The 23428-nt window shown below is 64.5% G+C and overlaps 1 protein-coding gene across 1 annotated transcript; it reads left to right on the top strand.

The window, feature by feature from the left end:
• Positions 1–2192: 2192 nt before the first annotated feature.
• Positions 2193–20892, top strand: TSPAN32 (tetraspanin 32). The gene is made up of 10 exons (XM_032490145.1): positions 2193–4331; positions 5135–5249; positions 6035–6132; positions 9518–9592; positions 15228–15329; positions 15830–15982; positions 17740–17823; positions 18130–18221; positions 18724–18918; positions 20178–20892. The coding sequence occupies exons 1-10, from the start codon at positions 4266–4268 to the stop codon at positions 20230–20232; spliced, it is 1035 nt and encodes a 344-aa protein (XP_032346036.1). The 5' UTR covers positions 2193–4265; the 3' UTR covers positions 20233–20892.
• The last annotated feature ends 2536 nt before the right edge of the window (positions 20893–23428 follow it).

The raw sequence follows: 23428 nt of genomic DNA, 5'->3' as shown, positions 1-23428 counted from the left end.
GCACTGCTCGCATTTCTGGCCCGGCCGGGAGCCCCTCCCCTCCCCGCTGTCCCTGGGTGGTTCGGGGGTGCCCCACATGGTGCAGAACCAACGGTGAGCCATCCTTCCTGGATCCCAGGTCTGGGGACGTTCCCATGATGCCAGAGGTGCCAGTGGGAGACAGTGACATAGCGGGAGCAGGGTGACAGGCTTTCCGGAGCCCTCAGACCCTGCTCCGAGCCTGTGTTGTACCCACCGCCTCTCCGATGGTGCAACACAGCAGTCTGCGCCCAACTTTACGGCATAAAACCAAGTCCAGCTGTGTGGTCTGGTCTGGTCTGGTCTGCTTGGCGGGTCAGACATGTCCCATGTTGACAGACAATTCGGGTCTTGTGGTAACTTGGTGGCCCACGGTCACACATTCAGTCTCCTCTAAGCCCAGAAACAAGCTAGGATCTGTTTCTCCAAAAGAGAGTTGCCCTCCGAGGATGGCAGGACTTTGCTCCAGTCCTGCGGGTGCTGGGCTGGGACCCACCTACAGGAGGGTCCAGACGGCATGCTCACCTGCCACAGACCTCGAGCACCCTGGATGTGCTGGCCGTCCGTGCAGGGCCCGCGGGGTACCTGGCCCTCCGGCAGCACCTGCTCTCGCTCTGAGCCACGCTCACAACGGGCAGCTAGCTTTTCAGGTCACCCGATTACCTGGCCAGAGTGTCTTGTGCATGTAGCCTCCAGGATCTGCAGAAGCCCGCTAGGCACCACAGTTGACCAGACAGAAGACAACCAGGCAGAAAGACTGCCTCACCCGCCCAGGGCTCAGGAGCGGATGTGCCGGGCGGGCGCATCGGGCTGCTGGGCCGGTTTCAGGGTCCAGGCGGGGGGCACAGAGGAAGCCGGAGGCTGAATTCAGGGTCTCCCCACGGCCCTCAGCCCCACCCCACCCTCATGGGCCAGAGCCCTGCACACAGGGCTGCGGGGCGGTGACACCCTCATGGACGTCCCTGGGGCTCCTCCCCGGGCAGGAGGAGCCGTGTCACCGCCTGGTGAGGCCCTCAGGGTCAGGGCAGAGGCCCACCCAGCTCCAGGCCTCAGGGCTGGGACATCTCTGGTGGGAAGGGGCGGCTGTTAGGAAGCAGTGCAGAGGCTGTCCTGGCCCAGGGGAAGAAGCCTCACTGTGGGAAGGGCCTGCTTCAAGGCCGACTCCCCACACAGAGTCCCACAGGCAACTCCCTGGGGAAACTGAGGCAGGGGCAGAGAGCAGATGAAGCGCTGAGCGAATCAGCAGCTGAAAGGGAGGGAACAAGCGGATAAAGGGTGGATGAGAGAGGGAGCCGGGGGGCAGGGGGCGGGTGAGAAGGGGACAGGAGGGCCCGTGGGCAAGTGGGCAGGTGAGCAGGGGGACGGGGGGCAGGTGGACGGGGGAGATCACTGAGTGAGTGACTGTCTTGGTGACGAGCAGTTAACGGAGTGGGGCTCGGCCAAGCACAGGACCAAGAGGTCATGACCCAGTGAGCGGACAGGCGGAGCCAGCTCCAAACTGCGCCCTCTGTGTCAGGAGCCTGGGTTGGCAGACAAAACCATGTTTTCAAATAAAATTTATTTTAGAGCAGTTTTGGATTCACAGAAGAGTTGCAAAGACAGTACCGAGAGCTGGCGTGTTGCACCCCACCCCCGTGTCCCCTAACGTCCGCACCGGTAAGAGCGCGGGACGTTTGTCACAAGGAATGGATGGGTGTTGGTCCAGCACCACTGACTGCAGTCCATACTTCCTCCGGGTCGCTTCAGTCTTCACCTGAATTCCTTGCTCTGCTCTGAGACCCCATCTGGGATCACACACGCTTAGGTACCACCCTGGGCTCCTCTGGGCTATGACAGGTTTCCATGACCTTGAGAGTCTCAAGGAGGACCGCCAGGTACACAGCAGGACACCCCTCTGTCGGGGTTGGTTTGGTGTTTTTGTCCTGATTAGACTAGGGTTGGGGCTCGGGGGAGGAGGACTGCAGGGGTGACGTGACCTTCCATCCCATCCCATCGGCACACACGCCACCGACACGGCTGATGCCTGTGTCGCTGCCCCACTCACCTGGCTGAGTCCCCTGGCCGAGTGTGCCGGTCAGACTCCCTCCCTTCCTGGGTCCGGGAAGGAGGTCGCTCCCGGGGGCTGGGGGTCGGCTCCCCTCCCTGCCCCGGGAGAACCTACACCCGTTATTCGGAACTGACCCGCGTCATTGATCCCGGCGTGCACGCAGACCGGTGTGGGTTCGCGGGCACTTGTTTAACATGGTGAGTTGTCACCCAGCATGCTACTTTCCCTTCTGTTCCAGCTGTCCCCGCTTCGGCCGCCGGGACCTCTGCCAGCTGACTCCTGCGATAAAACAGTTTTCAACGAACCAACTAATTATTAGACGAGGGCAGGGACGAGGGGGTAAGAGGAAGGTCAGCGGGCTGCGGTACCAGGTCACACAAACACACGTGGGTGCACACGTGCACACAGACACGCACACACAGACTCGCACACACGTGCACACGCACATCTGCCGTGGACAGGGACAGGAGGTGGCGTCCGTGGCAGGCAGAGGCTCCGCGCCCTGGCCCAGCCCCTCCGGACACAGGCTGCTGCTCTAGGCCCCCTGCTGCCTCCCCCAGGCCAGCAGTGCCCTTGGGCCGGGCTGGTGACCTCAGGGGTCAGAGGTCCGGGCAGCTGGGCAGGGCCAGCAGCTCCCCCACCCTCGGCCCCCACCAGATGCCTCCTCTTCTTGCAGAGGGGCTGTGGGAGCGGGAGGGTGCAGCTCAGCCAGGAAAGGGGGGGTCCCGGGGCGGGGGGAGTGGTGGTCTCCCGCGGGGGAAGGGTGCCGCGGCCAGAAGCTGATCTTTGGAGGGTCTCACCCAGGCTGGATCCCCACAAGGCTAGGCACTGGGGGGCTCCTTTCCTGCTCACGGGAGGGTTGGTGCTGCTTGGGGACAGACAGCGAGGTCACCTGTGCCAAGCTCCCCGGCGCGCAGTAGGCACTTCTCAGGGGCTGGTCAAGAAGGCAGGCCCGGCCTCGGCCCAAAGGGGTTTCCCCGAACCCGGCCCGGAGGTGCCCGGGGCCGACGGCGTCTCGGGGAGGTGGAGGGCGCTGCTTTCCTCAGCGAAGTGGCGCAGCGGTGAGCAGCTCACCTCGGGGGGAGGGAGGGCCGAGGTGGCCGGCCCCCTGCCCACGGCCCTGACGCCCCCGGGTCCAGAACTTTCTCTCTTGCTGTCCCCCTCAGGCCACACCTGGCTCCACTGGCGCCACCTACAGGCCATGACATGGAGGGTCCCCTCGTGCCCCTCCTAGGGGCTGAGGGGCACCTGGCGGGGCTGGGAGGGACGAGGGGTTCTGCCTACCCCCGGCCCGCTCTGGGCAGGGAGAGGAAGGAGGTGGCGGAGCTGCTGACCCGCCATCGGCCCCGTGCTGCTGGTTCCTAGAAACCAAGGTATCGCCACGACCACAGCTGTCTGGGGCACTCGTCCTCCCCGGCTGAGGTCCCCACGTGTCTGGGGACACCCCACGTTGTGAGCCAGGAGGGGGAGGCCACCCCAGCGTGGGTGGTGAGCCTCGAAGGATGACAGCAGGGTCCCCAGCGGTCTGAACGGGCCCAGACCGAACCCAGATGGGCAGTTTCACCAGCGGCCCCTGCAGGCCCACGGGGGCACCCAGCGACCCTCCTGGACGGCGCGGCTCCACATCCCTTGTTTGCAGCCCTGCCCCGTCCCCGGGCTCTCAGTCTTGCTTAAGGACGGATTCATGTTTTGACAAAGCCTCGCTCAGAGGCCCGACGTGGCACGAGTGAGGCCCAGCCCTCCCGCGCCCTCCACACGGCTCTGCTCTAAATCACTCATCTGTGCCGCTGAGGCGTTGAAAATCAAATTGCTCTTTCAAAAATGTTGTTGTCGCAGGACATTTCAAATGATGTTTCCTAAGACGATGCTTCAACAAGGATGTTCAGATTGGACCCAATCTCCGATTCCTCCAAGGATGACGGCCAAGCATCCCGCTGTCTCGGGCCAGGGCTGGGGGCACTGGGGGGCAGGAGCTGGCCTCGCCACCCCCTTCCTGCCTGCCCTCCTTCCGGGCACCCACAGGCTCAGCTTCCCCGCCGTGTGCTGATAAAAACACACCCTGGGACGTAGCCCCACTCCGGGGCGGGCAGCTGCGGTCGAGGCCCCCGCCCAGCTGGAAACCACAGTGGGAGGAGAGGGCCGGGGAGGGCAGCCGGGAGGGCAAAGGAGGGGAGGGGAGAGGAGACCAGAGGAGACCGCCATGGGGCTCTGGAGTCGAGTCAGGGTGGCCAAATGCCAGATGCTGGTCACCAGCTTCTTTCTCTTGGTAACAGGCGGGCTGGGTGGGACGCGGGGGGGGGGGGTGTTACTGGACTCCCAGAATTGCGCCCCCACACACACACCAGCCCCGCTCCCCCCATGGACATGCACCCGGTGTCCTGCTGGCAGACTCCCGGGGGCAGAAGGACGGCCCGTGGGCAGGGTCTGTCCTGCCGGTCAGCACAGGGCCTGGAGGAGGCCGGAGGGCCTTGGGGGACTGGGGGACTGGGGTCAGAGGGGGTGTCCCCGGGGGAGTGGGGCAGGGTTTCCTGCCCTGGAAGGTGCTCTCATAGGAATGGGAGGTGAGGGGGCTGCTAGGGGCTGGGGTGGGTCCATTCCTTGCTCTGCAAATGGAATGATCCAAGGCTCTTTGGAGAAGCTAGACAGTGTGTGTGTGGGGGGGGGTGTCTGTGTGAGTGTAGGGGTGTCTGGGTGAGTGTGTGGGGGTGTCTGGGTGAGTGTGTGGGGGTGTCTGGGTGAGTGTAGGGGTGCCTGTGAGTGTGGGGGTGTCTGTGTGAGTGTGGGGTGTCTGGGTGAGTGTAGGGGTGCCTGTGAGTGTGGGGGTGTCTGTGTGAGTGTGGGGGGGCTGTGTGAGTGTGTGTGTGGTGAGGTGTCCGTGTGCTTGCTGGAGACGTCTACGGGTGAGGGTGTGGTGGGGTGTCTGGGGCCAAGGCCTCCCGAGACCACCCCCAGAAACACCCAGGAGCCCCACAGCTGACCTGTCTCACGTGAGACCGGGAAGCTGGAGGGAGGCTGGTGGGGGCCAGGCCAGGTCCCGTCCTGCCCCCACACGCGGGCCTGCCCCCCCAGCTGCTGGGCGTGGCTGTGGCCACCATGGCTGCCCTCACCTACTTCGAGGCCCACTTTGCCGTCATTGGCCACGCGTCCTCAGGGAGGACCCCCTATGAGACCATACGCCACTGGGGTAAGTGAGGTCCTGGGCCACCACAATCGGTGAGGGGGCTTTAGGTGCAAAAGGGGCTGGGGAGGAGCCCTGCGCTGGGGTACGGCCCCCCGCGTGGCGCTGAGCTGGGGCAGGGGTGGCGTCAGGGCAGGGGGCTGCCCTGGGGTCCCAGCTGTTCTAGGCCTAGGGTCGGCACGGGTCTCCACCTCCCCCGGGGAGCCTGGGGCAGCGAGGGTGCGTCAGGGGGAATCTGGACCCCGTCCTCTGTGGCCAGGAGGGGTGCTCACCTGGAGAGGGGCCTGCCCAGGATGAGGCTCTGAGCCTGGCTTGGCCTCAGAAAAGAGCAGAGGAGGCCAAGGAGGGGGGAACCGAGGCTCGTGGGGTGGGGGTGGAAGGTCCCCACCCCAGGCCTTCTTGTGCTTTGTAGACCTCATGCTTTTCCCTGAGCCCCGAACCCAGGACTCCCTGGAGCAGGAGGCCTGGGCCCAGGCCTGTACTGATAAGCTTACAGCCCCCGGGGATGTGGCTTCTAAGATAGTCCGAGTGTGGGGAGGGCCGGAAACAGAAGTGGGAGGGACAGGGCCCACCGGGGCCTCCTCCCCTCTCTCCCTCTAGGTCCTTCTGGGCGCTGGGAGGAGGAGGGGGTGGCTGGTGGGAGGCCCGCCCCTGCTTGTCACGGAAGGGCCCGTTCAGAGCTTCCAGACACTCAGCACCACCGAGTCGACCTGGGGCTGGAGTTCAGACCCAGGCTCTGTGCACAGGGGACCCCTGCCCTGGGCACCCTGACCTTCCCCTCTCGCACCCAGCCTTCTCTGCAGGGATCAGCCTGGCCGGGCTCCTGACCCTGGCGGCCGTGCTGGGCACTGCAGCCACTGTGAGAGAGGCCCGGGGCCTTATGGCAGGGGTGAGTCCTCCGTGTCCCCTACCCTCTGCCGCCGCCAGGATGGGATCTGGAACTGGTGGGCTGTGAGCCCCCAGAGCCTGCCACCTCCCTCAGTGTCCTGACAGAATCCGAGGCCTGAGGGATGTGGGCCAGGCAGGAACCCTCCGCCCCGGCCCTATCTCACGCATCATCCATGGGGGCCTTAAAAGGCAGAGCTGGCCCTCCCAGGCCCGGAAGCCATTCCCAAAGGCCCAGGGAGTATCTGGTTCTGGGACAGTGGAGGCTCTGGGAAAGGGGTTGGGTGAATTCCATCCCCCTTACGAAGAGGCCCAGGAGACAGGGAGGGACCCTCTGCAGGTCAGGACTGTGCAGGGGCCTGGGGTCCCCGTGAGCTGCTACCAGGGGTGGGTTCTCCCCGTCCCCAGAGGTCCCACAAGCCCCCGACCTCGCCCCACACCAGTGGCCCTTTGTAGCCCCCATACCCACTCCACCATGTGGCCCCGTCTTGGTCCCCACTGGCATGGCCTGCTGCTCCGCCTGCTGTCCCCGCCTCCCCGAGGCTCTCACACGCCCCCCCCCAGCCAGCACCTGATGCAGGCCCCCCCACCCCACCCAGAGCCCACTCTGGGCTCAAGCCCCGCTCCTATCACCTGAACTGGGGCCCCGGCTCCTGGCTGGGACTCTGGGACCAAGTCCAGCTTCCCTACAACTCTGCCGGTCCCTCTGCCTCCAGCCCTCTGCTCCTGCCAACCCCACCCCTGAGAGTGGTTCGTGGGGCTCGTGACTCCTAGGAACTCATTCTGGGGGCTGTGTTTCCCTGTGGGGTGGGTGGCTCTGAGGCTGACAACCCTGGGCTCCTGAGGGCAGGAGTCCCCAGGGTGGCAGGGTTCTTGGCCCAGCCTGTGTCAGCAAATGTTTGTTGAATGAATTCTGGGTTGTAAACTTCTCCAAGGGCAGGGACTAAGTCACCTCCTGGAGTTGCAGTGCCGGGCCCTGGGTGTGCTCGGGGAGCAGAGGGGAGTCAGGCAGCACCAGACCTAACCCGGATCCCGCAGGAGTGTGGGCAGGGCAAGGCTATGTGGACGGCACTAAGACTGGCCTGTGCAGTCTGGCTGCGGCCTGGAGCCCACGGGCCGGGTTGGGAGAGAGGGAGGCCCCAGTGGGAGCTGACCCGAGAGGTGGACTCTCCAGACTCAGGGCTGGAGGGCCAGGCCCAAGGGTCCAGGAGGGGCGGCCTTGGGAGGCCAGCACGCAGCTCCAGGGTCAGCCACCAGGGGGCGCCATAGTGCTGGGCTTAGGGCGCAGGCGGGAAGATGCCTCCGCCAAGTCCCCTGTTCCAAGGTTCCCGGCTCCATCACACCAGCTCCAGCCTGTTCTTGGCCCAGACGGTTCCCAGGGCCTCCCCAGCTACCCACTCCTCGACCGCCCAGCCTTGCACCCTGGTCTGGGGGCAGGGGTCAGTGGGCACCAGGGCCTCGGTTGTACCTCCTGCCGGTTTGTGGGTCAGACCCACGCTGGACGCCAGCTGCACCCCAGCTGCCCGCCCTGGGCCCCAGCCTGGACGCCCTGCGGGGGCTGGGGACCTCACTGCCATGCTGCCCCGGTGAGCGGCGGGCGTGTGTGCATCCTTGTGTGCGTGCATCATCTGGCGGGTCTGTGAGCACGTGCCAGGGAGCCCAGAGCCTTCCCGTCCTGGCGCTCCCCCCGCCCCCTCCTGCCCTTCTCCCCCTCCCCGGCCTCCTCCCAGACCAGCCTCACACACAGGAAATGAAAGGCGTGCAGGCTGGGCGCGGAGCTGGAGCTGGCAGCGGCGCCCAGGAAGCCATTTTGATTTATTTGCATGTTCAGAGTCAGGAGAAAGGACAGCGGGGATCGGCCGGCTGCACCCAGCGCCCCAGCACTGTGGCTGTCCCGGGGATCCGGCCGGCCCTCCGTTCCCCGGGACCCTCTGGACGGCGGGCGGGGCAGGAGGCAGGGAGTGATGCCCCCTCTCCTGAGGAATGAGACGATTCCTGGAAAATGCTGGTCCCCTGAGCTGGCTCCCGGCCTCCAGCCTGGGAGGCAGCGCTGAGCAATGGCTTCCAGATGGGGAAGGTGGCCTTTAGCCAGGCGGGAGGAGGAGGGCGGCGAGGAGGGAGGGCGGGCGGAGGGAGGAGGCGGCATCGCAGGGCTGTCCTGAGACTGAGGCCTTGCGGACCCCTGGGCAGGCAGGAGGGAACACGGGGTGAAGGCCGGAAGGGCTGCCCCTGTGCCCGCACCAAGTTTTAGGGCTGGTGGGGTGGCCCACTGTTCCCTGGAGCCTGGTGGACCCCTCCAGGTGTGGACTGTCTCTCCAACCCCACCCAGCCTGGCCAGGGTCCATGTGTCCGTCTGTGTCTGGGTGTCCCTCTACCGTTGGTCATCGACTCTCCTGGGTGTCACTCTAGTGAGGCTCCTGGGTCAGGAGAGCCTGGCCACCGCCCTTTCTGGGCTGCGGACAGCCCTGGGGCGGTGACATACCCGCTAAGCCGATCTCACTCCGCCCGGGGCTGTGGGCCCGCACAAAGCTGGTGTGGCAGAGCGGCAGGGGGAGCTACACCCGCCTCCAGGCCCCGGGCGGTGTGGTCAGCAGGTGGAGTGACCAACTAGAGCTCCAGGGGAGCCCCAGCCCAAGACCTGAACCTGAGGGTCGCCAGCACACAGTGTTCAGCCTAGGGGTGGGGGCCAGGGTTCCTAGTCTGTGGTGACCCACAAAAGAGCACTGCGGCATGTTTACATTTTGGGGGGTGCATAATGTCCATTCACAAGAGAGAGACTGGCCACCAGAGCAAGAGAGCCCTCGGAGTGACAGGAGGGGACAGGGGCTGGCTGGGCCACGGGGACAGAGTGGGGAGGGGAGCTTCTCTGCCGCGAGTCACACCATCTTGGGACGTCCACCTGGCCACGCTCTCCAGGCTGGAAACCCAGCCCCCAAATCCCCCTGGAGGCACATTTCAGAAAAGAAAACAAAGCCGCCTGCCCCTGCCCCAAAGGCCCGCACTGTCTGAGGGCGGCGGGCAGCCGCGGGCACTTCTTCCTGCCCAGACCACCTGAATCGGGGACGTTTCTGTCCCCAGGTCTGAATCCCAGGTGCGGGGAAGGCGCTGCCTGGCCCTCCCGGGGTCAGCGCCCCTCCGGGCAGCAGCTGCGGAGGGCAGGGTCTCCATCATCCCGGGGACAGCCTGCCTCCCCAGGACAGAGGGTGTTGACAGGCCCTCAGGAGCCAAAACCAGCAATAGGAAAACTCCTGAAAAGGGGACCCCAGGTCTCTCCCTCGGGCAGTGGGGAGCCGGGCTCATGGGCCCAGCCCAGAGGGAGGCCGCCAGGCCACACCATGAACCACAGCACCGCTCACCTGCTCACCTGCCCGCCTCCCTCCTCTGCCCAGGCCTTCCTGTGCTCTGCCCTGGTCTTCTGTGCCCTGGTGCAGGTGGCCTTCTGGAGGTTCCACAGCCCCAGCCAGGTGAGCACCCCGCCTGGCCCCCCTCAGTCCTGGGAGTCCTGTCACCTGCCCGTCACCAGGAGAGAGGGTGGCGAGGGGGTACCCCTGTGGGGACACTGTCTGCCTGGTGGCGGGGTGGGAGCCCAGGACGCCCGACCTATCTGGGGCTAGGAGAGGCGGCTTCTCAGGGAAGGAGAGGTAGGCATAGGTCTAGGACACTAGACCTGCTCACTAAGGCCTCCCTAGGCCCGGAAGGGGGCGCCTGGGCAGCTGGGGGAGGGGGACCCCCCAGCTAGCCTGAGGGACTGATGTGGGGGTTGGGTCCAGAAAATGCACTAAAGGGGCTGCCCTCGCAATCGGGTGGGGCAGGAGGGGAGAGACGCCCGTATGGGGTGGGAGGGGCAGGGGCTGGAGGGCCGTGGACAGGTGTCCAGGCCTCACCCGCAGGACAACCACAGTCCTTCAGCCTGGGACCTGCCCTGCCCAGGTCGGGGGGAGGGGTAGTCCCACTTCCGTCTTCACTGTGGGCTCTTCTCCAGGGACATTCGTGTTGGCGGAGGCCGTGCTCATGGTGGGTGAGGTCTCCCCAGCCGGGGTGGGGGTCCTCTGTTTCTTCCTTCCTTCGTCCCTCCACCCCCCCACCCCGTTCTCTGGGTGCTGCTGGTTCAGCAGGGCTCCAGGAGGCTCAGGGCTGGGAGGGAAGGAGGCCCCAGCTCTGGGACATGTGGCCCCGCCCCAGAGAGCAGGGCTGGAAGCCTACAGGTCATGGGTCTCGGATGGGCGCTGACCCCGGGGAAGCCCTCCCAAGCAGCACAGTGGGCTGGGGCAGCCTGGGCCTCCAGAAGCTCCATCTGAACTGGGGGCCCTGAGACAGAGCTGAGAGCCTGCCTGGCTGTGGGGCTGGCCAAGTGCATGAACAGAGCTGACCCCTCCCAGACCAGGACTGGGGATCAGGGCAGAGGAAACTGTGCCCACGAGGCTCAGAGAGAGGGGCAGCAGCCTCTGACTGGCTCCTGTGTGGGGCCTGGGGCCTGGTGGGGGCCAGGAGAGTCCACAGTTGGCTGAGGGTGGGGCGCCGGCGACCCCACTCAGTGGGTACCAGGGGAGGGCACAGAGCAAGGCTGGCCAACACCAGGCCCCCACCACTGCCCTGTGCCCATAGCCCCCAACAGGATCAGGCTTCTCTCCCCAGCGGAGCCGTGAGCCTACAGGCAGCCCCTGGGCTGGTGGGGCGGCCGCAGGAGCACCACCAAGATGCAGGATGTGTTCCCAAAGGGACCTCTTGCCCCACGTCTGCTTCCCAGTGCTGGTCCCAGGCCTCAGGGCCACTGCTGCTCCTTGGCTGAGAGGCTGCAGCTGGCAGACGTGCCAAGGGGCAGGCCTCCCCTTGGTCCCCAGCAGTGGACAAGACTCTGGCAGCAGAACTCGGGCCCCAGCCTGCACCTGTGAGAGCCCTGCCCCAGGCGAGACCCCAAAGCAGCCCCCCAGAAGCTGCGGGGCCAGTGGGTGGGGTCACAGACAGAGACCGGTCCCATCCGGCCAGGCTTTCTGTGACCCTGAGCAGTCCTTTCTCCTCTCATTGTGCCTCAGTTTCCCCATGCACTTAGTAAGGTCCAGCCCAGGAAACCAAGGCCAGTCCAGACAGAGCGTTCTCAGTTCCTGGGCAAAACCCTGTGCGAGCAGCGGGGGACAGGCAATGACTTTTGCCTGTGCGTCAGGTGTCCCCGCAGCCCCGGCCCACTTGCTGCCCGGGCCCCACAAGATGTTCATGCCAGATGCAGAGGCTCGCAGACAGCGGCCGGGTCTGGAGGCCGAGTTTGTGCTGTGTTCTTCTAGGTGTGTGATCACCCTCTCTGGTCCTGTCTTTCCTCACCCACAGAAATGGCCGAATTTCTCCCGACCTTCCAGGGTGGTGGTCACCCCCTTGGTCTGCAGATGGAGGGGGTGGGGGGAGTGCGAGGTCACCCTCCAGAGCCGGGGCAGAAGGTGTCCACCATCCAGGGCTCTTTGCCCTTCCCTGCCCAAAGGTCACCCCAAGCCATTCCCCACCACCCTGGCATCACGTGGGGTCACCCCACTGTGACCAAATGGAAAAGGTTATTTCCTCTGCTCTTGGAGGGGTCAGAGCCCTGGCATGGTGGCCTCAGCTCTTGGAGGGGCTGGCCAGCAGCCTTGACCAGGGAGACCAGGCAAGACTGGGGTTTTGGCCTCACATTTACCTCCGCCAAGGAGTGATCTGGCCCATTCGAGGGCTGGGTCACCACGCGGGTGGTCCCGGCCAAGAGAGCTGCCAGGGCGCCCCGGGGCCCCATGAGGTTCTCCCGGGGGCGGCTGCAGGCCACCCTCTGTTCTCTGACACCGTGTGTTTAGCGCTCTGAGCCCAGGATTTGCTGTTCTGCAGGGGAGGGGCCATGTGTGCTGGGGCCACAGGCCACAATCCGGCTGGGATTCCCGCACCAGGAAGGGGAGGGAGTGAAAAGCCAGACGGCTCCCAGCTGGGCCGCTTCTCTGTCCCACCCCCGCCACCATCCCCCACAAAAATCCTCTGGTCTGGTCTGCGCTCCAGCTCACCTCAGGGGCCAGCTCTCGGGCCTGACCCCGGTGGGGGCTGGGGCTTCCTCCCAGACCTTCAGTCCATGAGTTTGTCCAGGCCCATGTGAGCACAGAGGTAGCCCTGTGAGGGTGCTCTGGCTTCAAAGTCTAGGGTCGAAGTCTTGGGGGATCACTTAAGCTTCTTGGGCCTCAGTTTCCTTGTCTGTAAAAGGGGCGTGAGGCCCCGCTGAGCGGGCTGCTGAGTGGCAGGAGTGAGCCTGGGCAGGCCAGGGGCTCAGTGAAACCTGTCTGCACCCCCGAGCCCAAGTCTGTCCTCCATCACCAGGGCCACTGCAGAGCTGGGCACCTGCCAGGGCACCAGGCAGCAAGGGCCGGCCAAGCCTCCCATCCTGTGCCGCCCGACCCGAGAACCTCGGCTGCTGCCTTGGCCTCAGGGCCAACCCTTGCCAAACAGATCCCAGCCTTGGCTCCTCCCTTCCGCAAGGTCCAGCTGGAGGCCCAGGGAGCAGAGAAGGACAAGGGGCCCAGCTGTTTGCACCAGGGGTCCTGGAGCCTAAGCCCAGCCAGGCCTGTCCCCCCTCATTTCCCCCAGCGACCCCCTAAGATATCCTAAAACACAGGGTCAGGATGGCATGTCTAGGGCAACCCTACAGGTAGGGAACTTTAGGACAGAGAACAGGGGCCAGCTGCGTCTTCCGATGGCCCAGAAGCCAGGCCACAGACCCTGGTGGGTGAGGGGTGCCCTCCCCGTTGCCCCCGCTGCTCACTGCACCCGGAGCTCATTCCCTCGGGCCCTGGTAGGCGCTGTGAAGCTGGCAAGGGCTTGCGTTGCGGGGCCTGGGCGGCCGTGCTATGAATTATTATGAGGGCTATTAATTATGCTCCCGCTGGAGTCTGAGAGCCACTCTGCTGCAGTGTCCCTGTCCCCAGACAGGCCTGCCGGGGCAATGAATTGCCCGGCTCCACTTAATAATTCACGCACGGATTAAGTACAGCAGAGCAAAGAGGAGCCTTGAAAGGCTGCCTGTCCTCACAGCTCCCGGTCTGGGCCCCGCCCCTCGAGGCCCCGCCCCGCCCCCATGGTCCAGCAGCCCTCTGGCAAGTGAGCCCACCCCACCCCCTCCCCCGGCTCTGCAGACCACCTGCATGCAGCTCCCACCGGCCACCCCGGAGCTGTCCCCACCCAGGGAGGCTGAGCCTACAGTAGGAGGGCGGGTGGCAAATGGAGGGTTGGGAGGGGTCCACTCCGGTTTTGCAGGGACACCCCAGGCACCTGGCTCCCATTAAGCAGCCCAGAAACCCCCATCCGAAGGGGGCACCCCCTGAAGCTCTGGAAGATGAGGTTTAAAGATCAGGACACCCTGGCAGGGAGCATCCAGCTATCAGGGCCCCATAGACTTGGGACCACCCAACTCACCCCATTTTCTCCTGGAGAAACACGGGCCCTGGAACCTCCATCCAGACCCCCAGGCCTCAGGACAGTCAGCCTGGCCCCCACTGCCAGGCCCGGGGGCCTTGGGCAGGCACCGTGGCTTTGCCCAGCCTGCTGCTTTACCTGAAGGAGAAGCTGGTGGTCCCTGCTTCTGGGGTTGTGGGGGAGACGCGCAGCTCAGCCACCAGCAGGCTCACTCCTGCCAGTACTACAGCAACGATACCCCTCCTCAGAGGTGCCGGGGCTCCCCGAGCCCTGGTGGCGGGGGGGCTGGAACCCCAGGGTGGTTGAAGCTGGCCTCCTTGTCACAGCCTCCTCCCCCACTGGCCCCAGACCGGCCCCACGAGACCCCCAGTCCTCACCGGGACCTCCTCCCACGAGGACACAGCAGCCTGGCAGGTCTCCACCCTCATTTCACTGGAGGAAACCGTGGCTGAGAGAGAGGGCCCCTGGCCAGGCCTCCTGCAGGGGTGGCCAGCCTGGCGCCTGGCCCCCAGCCCAGGACGCTGCCCACCTCTCAAAGAGCAGGGGACAAACCCGCTGGCTGAGTCTGGGATGACTCTCGGAGCGAGGTCTCAGCTGGGAGGGTTAATTAGCCCTGGGAGAGTTGCTGGGTTCCTAGCCGGGCACCGGGGCTTCGGACGACACTGCCCGCCTGCCCCAAGTCCTCTGGGCTCGGGGTGGGGAAGCCACCCTTCCTTTCTGGAGTTCGGGAGTGAGTAGGAGAGCCGGCAAAGGTCCTCTGCTCGCCCTCAGGCCTTTGGGGCACTCCTGAGCACCTGTCAGCTTGTCCCAGCAGTCAGCCTGGCGTGGAACTGGGAAAGGAAGGGAGGGAGGGCTCAGGGTCTCTGAGGTGGGAAAGGAGGCATCAGAGGGCAGGGGAGGTCAAAGAGGCCCTGCCAGGTAGACCAGAGACCCCAGAGCAGTCATGGAAGCCTTCCTGAAGGAGGCAAGATTCCAGTTCGTCTCTGAAGAAATAACTTGGCAAGGGGAAGGCATTTCCGTTTGGGGGGACAGCATGAGGAAAGGCACAGAAGGGGATGCCTAGGCGGGCAGAGGCAATGAGGTCTGGATGATGTTGGGGCGTAGAGTGAAGGCAGAGCCGGCCAGGCCCCTGTTGCTACCCTCCCCTCTCCAAGGGGCCTCGTCTGCCCAGAACTGGCCCTGGGTGCCCACAGCCAGCTCTGGGCAGACCTGCATTGCCTGGAACCGAGCTGCCTGGGCTTTCGAGAATGCAGTGGATGGTTCTGGGTAGAGGCCTAGAGCGTCACTGGGGGCTGAGCTCCTGGCATGAGGCCTCCCCTGGCCTTCCCCCACTAGGCCCATCATTGGCTTTTCCTGCCCCATTGCCCGTCTCCAGATCAGCAGAAGCAGGAGGGCACCGGCCAGGCCCTCCTTGTGCTGTGAGACCAGAGCTGGGGGCGGGCAGTGCAGCCCCTGCCCCTGGTCGATCCTGCAGGACCCCTCGGGAGTAAGAGTGGCATTAACAGCCATTCCTGGGGAGAGGTCCCCACAACTGAAATATGGGGAACCTCTGTGAGCAGCTGCCCAGGGGACACAGTCCCTGCTCTCGGGGGGGCCCGGCAGAAGGAGAAAGGGGCCTTTGGGCAGCTTCCCGGAGGTGGGGGGATTCAGCAGTGCAGCAGCCTTCCTGTGATGCTCGCGGTACAGGTGGAGGATGCCGTGCTGGACACCTACGACCTGGTGTATGACCAGGCGGTGAAGGGCTCGGATGGAATCTGGCGGCAGGAGCTGGTGGCCATCCAGGACACGGTGAGCATGGTGGGGGCCGCCCCCTCCCTGGGCAGCTCTGGGCAGGTCGGCTACCCCTGGTAGACTGTGACTCAGAAAATGTGCACAGGGGAGACCCCAGAATCAGCCGGCTGGGGGCCAGGTGCTGAGCAGGAGGGCCTAGGACACCGTTCACCAGTGCCCCGGGGTTGGGGGAACAGCGGGCTCCTGTCCCCCCTCTGCCTTGGACAGGATCGGCTACGGAATCTGCAGGGCCCAGAGTACAGGGAAAGACCCCTGTCCAAAACTGGTGAAGAGTTTCTGGACAGTGACAGCACAGCACTGACAGGTCCCCATGACTGCCGGCGCTGGCCCTGGCAGGGGGGCCGCCAGCCAGGCAGGCCGGCCACGCGACAGGGAGGGGCTGGGCTGCCCAGGGCCCCCCACAGAGCCAGCAGCATCCCCCTGGGCCACAGTCCTGGCCTCCCCGGGGCCCCGGCTCTGCTGGACCTGCCCAGTCATTCGGCCTCTTTGCGCCTCAGTTTCCCCGCCTGCCCGGCAGGGACCCCGGGGCCCTGAGAGCAGCTGCCCCTGGTCTGCCTTTGCAGTTTCTGTGCTGTGGCAAGGGCTCTCCCTACGGCCTCCAGGGGAGCTCGGAAGCTGACCTGTGTCGGGGAGAGGCGGCTGCAAGACAGGTGAGGGGGCCAGGCCAGCCAAGACCCCCGTGGCCTCCCCCAGACCACAGGGGCTGCCCATGGCAGGCAGACGCAGGGAAGGCTGCAGTGGCTGAGGCCGCAGCGAGGAGCTGGGCCGGGCTGGGAGGACTTGACCCCTCCTCCAGGCTGGGTGGGGCCAGGCTCCAGTCACTCCTTACTGCTTCACAGAGCTCCCAGCTCGGGGGCTCCCCAAGGCCAGGTGCAGGGCAGGGCACCTGAGACGCCACCATCAGAAGCCTCTAGGAGGGCAGGGGGCCAGTGACAGACAAGCGGGGTGAGCAGTGCTGAGGGCCCAGAGCAGTAGTGGCCAACTCTGCCTGGGTGGCGGGGCCGACGTCCGGGGGTCCCCGCAGAGCCAGGAGGGCGTTCCAGGGAGGGTCAGCCCGGGGTCGGGGCTTCCAAGACGGAGCAGCAGAGACAGGGAGGCCACCTTCCCTCCTGCCGCCCGCCCCCCCCCCCGCTCCCCCACCGCCCCAGCTCCCCTCCCCCGCTGTCCAGGAAGTAAACTCACCCCAATCTCTAGCCAGGCTCTTGGCCCCCCTCCAAGAAACAGACAGGAGGATGCATATGGCTCGGGGCCCAGCCAGGGATGGAGCCAACACAGCACCACCGGGCCCTCGTGCTGGGAGGGGCGGGGGCGACGGAAGGCCCAGTGTGCAGGGAAGGGGGTGGGTCAGGAGGCCTAGTCATGCCACCCAGGGAGACGCCGCAGGACCCCGTCTGCAAAGTGGGCTGAGGGCCGGCTTCCTGTGCCTTCTAGAATGTCAGGGGCCATGGGGCCGACTGGAAAGGCCTTGTGGGTAGGGACACTGAGGCCAGCACAGAGGGTGGACAGGCCGCCCTGGGGGAGGGGTGTATCCTGGGCGGTGGTCTGACCCCGAGCTGCCTTCCAAGAAGTGCGACCGCACAGGGGGGTCAGGACTGGTTAGGGTTCTTTTCCCCACAGGGCGCCCTGGGAGGCTAGGTCCTGGGCGCCGGAGGGCCCAACCTCCAGGGCAGCTGGGGCTGGTCCCCATCCCAGGAGTGAGCAGGGGCTGGGTTCCAGCCGGGGCCAGAGGTCCAAGCAGAAGCAGGGAGGTCGCAGGGCCCAGACTCTGTCAAGTGAATTCATGGACAGATGGACGGGCAGACAGGCACCAAGCCGGCCTCCTCTCCCTCCCCGTCTTGGCCTTCAGAACCGAACCCTGCATGTCCCACACTAGACTTCCATGCCCCAGCCTGTCTCCAGTTGCCACGTCCCTCCCCCAAAGCCGAACGCCACCATCTAAAGTGGTTCAGAGACGGGACCGCCACCTCCCTTTTCCTTGGAGACAGAGGCCCCGGGGCTGCCGGGCTAGGAGCTGGGAGTGGAGGATGGAGCCGGGACAGCCTGGGCACCCCACAGCCCTCCACCAGCCGCTCCTCTGCCCTCCCTGTCAGCCAGCACCCTCTCCTCAGCCAGCCACGTAGACCTGTCCAGGGAGCCGGGCGCACCGCCCCACACGGGCAGGTCGGGGGACGCCCCGAGGAGGGCGCCGGCTGGGCCCCTGGGAGCTGCCAGGGGTCCCCCTGCTCTTTTCGCTTGTTTCCGGTGCCTGACCCAGCGCTCCGGGGCGGCTGTCCCGGGGCGTGCCGACCCCGAATTCCCTTCCCCTAGCGTTCTTCCTGGGTGGGCTGTGCAGCCCCACGCGTCGGGGCGGCGCCCTGCCCTGGGCAGGGAGGGGTGGGCAGGCCCACATGCGCTGCTCTCTGCCCAGGACTGCCTGCAGGCCATCGTGAGCTTCCTGGGGACGCTCGGGGTCGTCGTGTCCACCCTGATCAGCCTCGGTCTTGTCTCCACGGTACCCTCTTGGCCCCTCCCTGCCCCTCCCCCCGCCACCCCCACGGTCCCCCCCCTCCCCAGATGGAAGAGCAGGGCTGGGAAGCTCCAGGCTGGGTCTGGTGTCCTGGGGACCAGCAGGGCTCGCCCTGCACAGAAAGCAGGGAGGGGCAGGCCGCTGATCCAGGGAGGGGCCTGGGGGTGCCGGGGCCCCCCTCGCTCCCTCCCCCACACAGCTGGGAACGCTGCCCAGCCCAGCGACTTCCTGGGGAGGCATGGAGACCCCTCCCTGGAGCCGCCTGTGCAGGGGCCCCACCGCCTCCCCCAGGTATCCGCCATGCTGCTCAGCGCCTTCCTCTGGTTCGCCATCCACTCGGGCTGCAACTTGGACCGCAGAGGCAAATACACCCTCGGCCCGCGGTAGGCCCGCCCGCCCCGCACCCCCTCCCTGAGGGGTCCTGCAGCCCCCAGCTCCTATGCCCGAGACCTCTGCCTCTGCCCCGCGGGGGGGGGGGGGGCCCAGGACCAGGCCGAGGCCAGGACTCTAGAGGAGGGGTTCCAGGGTGGCTGGGCACACTGAGGGGCCCCCACGCACTTCACCCTGCGGCCCCCAACCCTGCCAAGACCTGGCCCCACAGGTGCCGTCTCCACCAACAATGAGAGAGGTGCTTCTGGGCTCCCAGGCCAGCCCCCAGCCAGGACCTCTGATCCGGGGAGCCCCAGGGAAACCCAGGGCTCCCCTGCCCAGGGAGCAGGGAGGACCTGGCCCCAGTGGCCCAGCGGCCCCTCTGTCCCTTCCTGCCATCTGCTCCATTCCCTGAACCACTCGCTCTGCCCGGCCATCTGGGCAGCCTCCCTGCCCGGGCATCCTGCCTGCCCTGCTGCATCCTCAGACGGCCTCACAGTCCCCCTGCATCCACAGGGCCCATGGCTGCCGGCCCCAGGAGCCCAGATTCTCCGGACGCTACCAGCAGAGGCCTGCAGCTCACCACCCATCTGAAGCGGATGCTCTCAGGGGCCACCTGGGTCCCAGCAGACAGTCGGGGGGCCCTCGGCTGCTTCAGGACACCCCCCTTCCCACCCATAGAGGCAGAGATGCCCCGGCCTCGTCCCACCTGTGAGCCTCAGCAGGAGAGGATGCGCTGTCTTCTTCCACATCGTGGTGGGAGGGGGAGGACGGGGACCCGGCCAGATATGAGGGACCAGGGGTCCCTCATAGACTCCGGGAACAGGCTGCGCAGGAAGCAGGGGGCAGGCTGAGCTGGGCTCTCTGCCTTGAGTCTCACAAGGTCAAACCGAGGGTGGGTCGGGCTGGATGACCCTTCTCTGCGCAGCTGTGGCACCGATGCCCCCCCTTTGCATGCTGTCAGGGGGCCACCCTGCTCCTCGAGACCGCCCCCCTCCTTCTCACGTGCCTCCATCCTCAAGTCAGCGTGGTAGGCCGGCTGCTGCGAGACTTCCTCTGACACCCCCGTCCAGCGGCCGGAGAGCTCTCTCCTCTTTCAAAGGCTCCAGTGGCTGCATGAGGGCCACCGGGTCACCTCCCTGTCGTAAGGAGAAATCACATTTTCCGTGATGCTGTGTTCACAGATCCCAGGGACTTAGGCAGGGCACTGGGGTGGGGGACGCATTTGAGAAATTCTGCCACAGCCTCTCCCACCCGACCTCCAACCACCTGCCTGGTGAGTTCTCTCTAACCAGCTGTCCCACGGTGTGCATCCTCTGCTCAAAACCCAAAGTCCTGGGTGGAACACCCAATGGCCCAGCCTAGGCCAAGGCCCCAGCACGGCTGACAGAGGAAGAGGGAACGTGGGGCCCTTTGACCTTCCACAGCCGGAGCTGTGCCCTGCCCCGGCCAGCACTACACAAAGCCAGCCCCCTCAACCCTAGAAGCAGCCTCCTGGGGCAGGCGGGGAAGGGGGACAGAGTGACAGACGCCCACTGCAACCCACCCCTTGTGTTTCCAATCACACGCACTCCCCTCCCACACTTGCACTTCCAAAACCAAGGCAGCTCCCGCCCAACATCGAGCAGCAGCTGCCCCACATCCGGAGTTGCACAGACCTCGCCCCGGAGGGAGGAGCCCCAGGTCTCCTGGTTCTGCGCTGGGTGGCCATCCCTGCCCCGGGGGTGTGCGCCCCTCTCCTGGGCCGTTCTCAACTTACTGAATAAACTTTGCAGAAGCACCAGCTCTACACCCTGGGTGCAGGGGCTGCTCCTTCCCCGACAGACTGGCAGGCTCCCCAGCTCCACCCCTCCCCCGTTCCAAGTTCTCTCGCTGGTCCGAGTGCATCTCCTGCTGGGTGAACCCAGCCTTCGCTTCAGAGGAAGGCCTTTGTCCAGTGGTCGCTCCCTGCCACCAACTTTCATTACCAGGTGCGCAGGAAGAGGAGAGACCAAGGGGACGCCACATCGCACCCACGCTGAGTAGCAGCGCCTCGTTTCCTCTTGATAGGGTCACCTGGCCGTCACCACGGACAGCCCCTCTATGGTCTCTTAGCCCAGTGGCGGAGGAGCCCCAGGTGAGCCAGGTGGGACCCCCAATTCCAGCTCAAAGACACTGGTTTCATTCAATGCATTCCTTTGTTGGTGACTAAAATCTCTACACCAGAAGAGTGGAGGCCACCAGGGCCCAGAGGCAGACTTTGGGGATTGGCTCGTTCGTTCTAATCACAAGAGGTGTCCCCCACCCCCGCATCCTGCTCTGGGGAAATGGTGCCGTGGACGAGCACGTCCTGCAGGACACAGTGCAGGGTCACGGGGCTGTCCCGTGGCCATGGCCCTAGATGATGCCCGAGGCCCGCCCGCCACCCCCAGGGTCACCTCTTTGGAGAAGCAGGGTAAACGGCAGCCGTCGGGAAGCCCACAGGCATCCCCCCTTGCCCGTTCCTTCGGCTGTAAAGTCAGTTCCTTGGCCAGAAACGATGGTGCCTGGGGGACCCAGACGTAAAGAAGGCTTTAAGTAAGTAAATGGGGAAAGTGCAGGCGCAGGCGGGGAGCAAAGCCCAACCCAGGGTGAGGGCCAAGTTCAGTGGGAACAGCCACTCCCCCCATGAAGGGGGACCCTGATGTTTGCTGTCCGGTCCATGTGGCGGGGCGCCCAGGCTGGACAGGACTTCTAGGGGCAGCTGGGAGGCTGGTTCCACGTGAGATTAGCACTTGAAGGGGTGGACTCAGGAGAGCAGATGGCCCTCCCCCGAGTGGGTGGGCACCGTCCAGTCCACCGAGGGCCCTAGGGGAACACAAGGCGGAGGGAGGGAGGACATGCCCTTTCCTGCCCCACCCACCTAATGCTCTCCTGTACCCAGACCAGGGTTACACCATCCACTCCCCGGGGTCTCAGGCCTCCAGACTCAGCTTGAGGGGCATCACCACTCTGGCCTGCCTGGGGCTCTGGTTTGCAGATGGCAGGTCATTCCCAGCCTCCATCACCATGTGCACCAATTCCTCATAACACATCTTTTATAGAGAGATGGGTAGGCAGATAAACAGATGATAATGGATGGATGGATGGATAGATGGGCAGATACAGAGACAGATATCTCCCTGGTTCTGTTTCTCTGGAGCATCCTGGCCAATACAGGGCTCAAAGTTAGTGAACCTGCTGGCAGGTGTCCTGTGAAGATGCCAGGTTGCAATGCAGAATTGGACGCTGCTGCGCTGGCTGTAGGGGTGTCCGGGTGAAACTCGGTGGATGGACCCATGGGAGGCTTCCCTTCTGTCCTCTGTCAGCTTTGCACAAGGCCACTGGGCGGCATGAGGGTGGCTGGGAAGAGACTGCCTGCCTGCCACGGGGGTGCAAGAACCTTACAAGGATCCAGACACCCCACCTCACTGGGCAATGGGGAGCTGCCAGGCCTGCCCAGCTATGGGACCCAGTGGACAAATGACACTGACATCAGGACGGGCAGTTCAGGTCAGCCTCTCCCTGGGCCGAGAGGGGAGCCAAATGCTGAGTCACAACAGGAGGTGAGGTCCTTGCAAAGAGTGTGACAGTGCCCCTCGCAGGACTGGCTCTGGTACTCTCCATCGCAGCTTTGTGGCCACCACTGGGGCCGTGGGGTCTCTGGGTCACAAGGACCAAGCCATGTGGCCACTGGGGCACCTCCGCTGGCTCTGCACCTCGCACAAAGCCAGCCACCCGACATGCTGCCTGGATGCAGGTAGGGGCAGAAGGGCAGATGCCCAAACTCCGGAAGCGCTGTGCACAGGTGACCAAGGCCCGGAGGGGACACACCTGTGTTCACTGGACCCAGAGAGGACTTCTGTTTTCACAGGGTTTACTTCTCACTCTGCAACAGTGATTTTCACCCAAGCGACCTGCCGCTTCCTCCTCCAAGTTCCATCAGCACAGTGTCTGGGGGTGGGGTGGCATCGGGTAGACGAGTGGTCAAGGTCCCCATGAACTCAGCTGTGGCCAAGAGCCCAAGTGTCCACGTGGTCCTGAGGCAAGACCACACTCCTGACCTTCCAAGTGAAAGCAAATGGCCTCTCGGGACAGACCCAAAAATGCAAAAACCAAAGCAGGCATTCACTGGCTGAGCAGCCGCGGGCCCGGTGCGCTGCCTGCCTCCGCATGCTCCGACTAAGAGAGCCTGGCACTACGGCTGTGCTTATGCCAGCACCAGATCGCAAGGCCCACCCGCCCCACGGAGCGAGGCTCGCGGCCTGACAACCTGATGCAGCGCTACACCCAGAGGCGGGACCTCTGCGTCCCTGCGTGTACATGTGCCCACGCGGGGCATCGCCCAGCTGTCCGCCAAGCATTCGTAACAGTTCCAGGGCTCACAGCAGCGCACACGTGTTCTGGCAGTTACCTCCCCTCGCCCACTGATTTAGAACTTCTATAGGTGTTCCAAGGTGTCACACTATAGTTTGAATTTCTGGTTTCCTTCTTATTACCCAGGTTTTCATGTTTATTGGCCATTTCTGTATCTTAATCTGTGAAATGCCTGTTCATGCAACTTGCCCGTTCTGGGGGTTGGATCTTGTGTCTCTTTCTTCTGATTTGCGGGGAATTTTTTATGCACTACTGGGTGGCGTTCATCTGTTGCACATCTGTATTGAAAACGTTGTGTGTTTGTGAATTGACTTTCACCTTCTTTATAGTGACTTCTGGTGAACAAATGTTTTCTTTTTTCACCTTGCGGTGGAAACTTGAATACAGAAAAGAAGTACAAAGAATAACACAGTGTAGAGGGAGGGTGGGGCTCAGTGATGGAGCGTGTGCTTAGCATGCACAAGGTCCTGGGTTCAATCCCAGGACCTTCATAAAAACAAATATGTAAACAAATAAGTGAATAAGCTTAATTACCCCCCCAAAGAAAAAAGAAAGAATAACATGATGAACACACATGTGTCCACCATGATGGCTAACCTTATGTGTCACCTTGGCCAGCCCTTAGTGCCCTGCTGTTTGGTGAAACCCCAGCCGAGATGTTGTGGTGAAGGTATTTTTTAGAGGAAATTAGCACTTAAGTCAGTAGACTTTGTGGTAAAGCAGGTCACCCTCCATCTTGTGGGTGGGCCTCACCCAGTCAGTCGAAGGCCTCACACACAAAGACTGAGTTTTCCCAGAAAAGGAGGAATTCAAACTCAAGACTGCAACGTAGGGCACCTGCCTGGGT

Source organism: Camelus ferus, chromosome 10 (assembly GCF_009834535.1).
Source record: "Camelus ferus isolate YT-003-E chromosome 10, BCGSAC_Cfer_1.0, whole genome shotgun sequence".
Classification (NCBI taxonomy): Eukaryota; Metazoa; Chordata; class Mammalia; order Artiodactyla; family Camelidae; genus Camelus; species Camelus ferus.
Note: the sequence above shows the minus strand (reverse complement) of the source record. Positions and strands in the feature narration are given on the sequence as shown.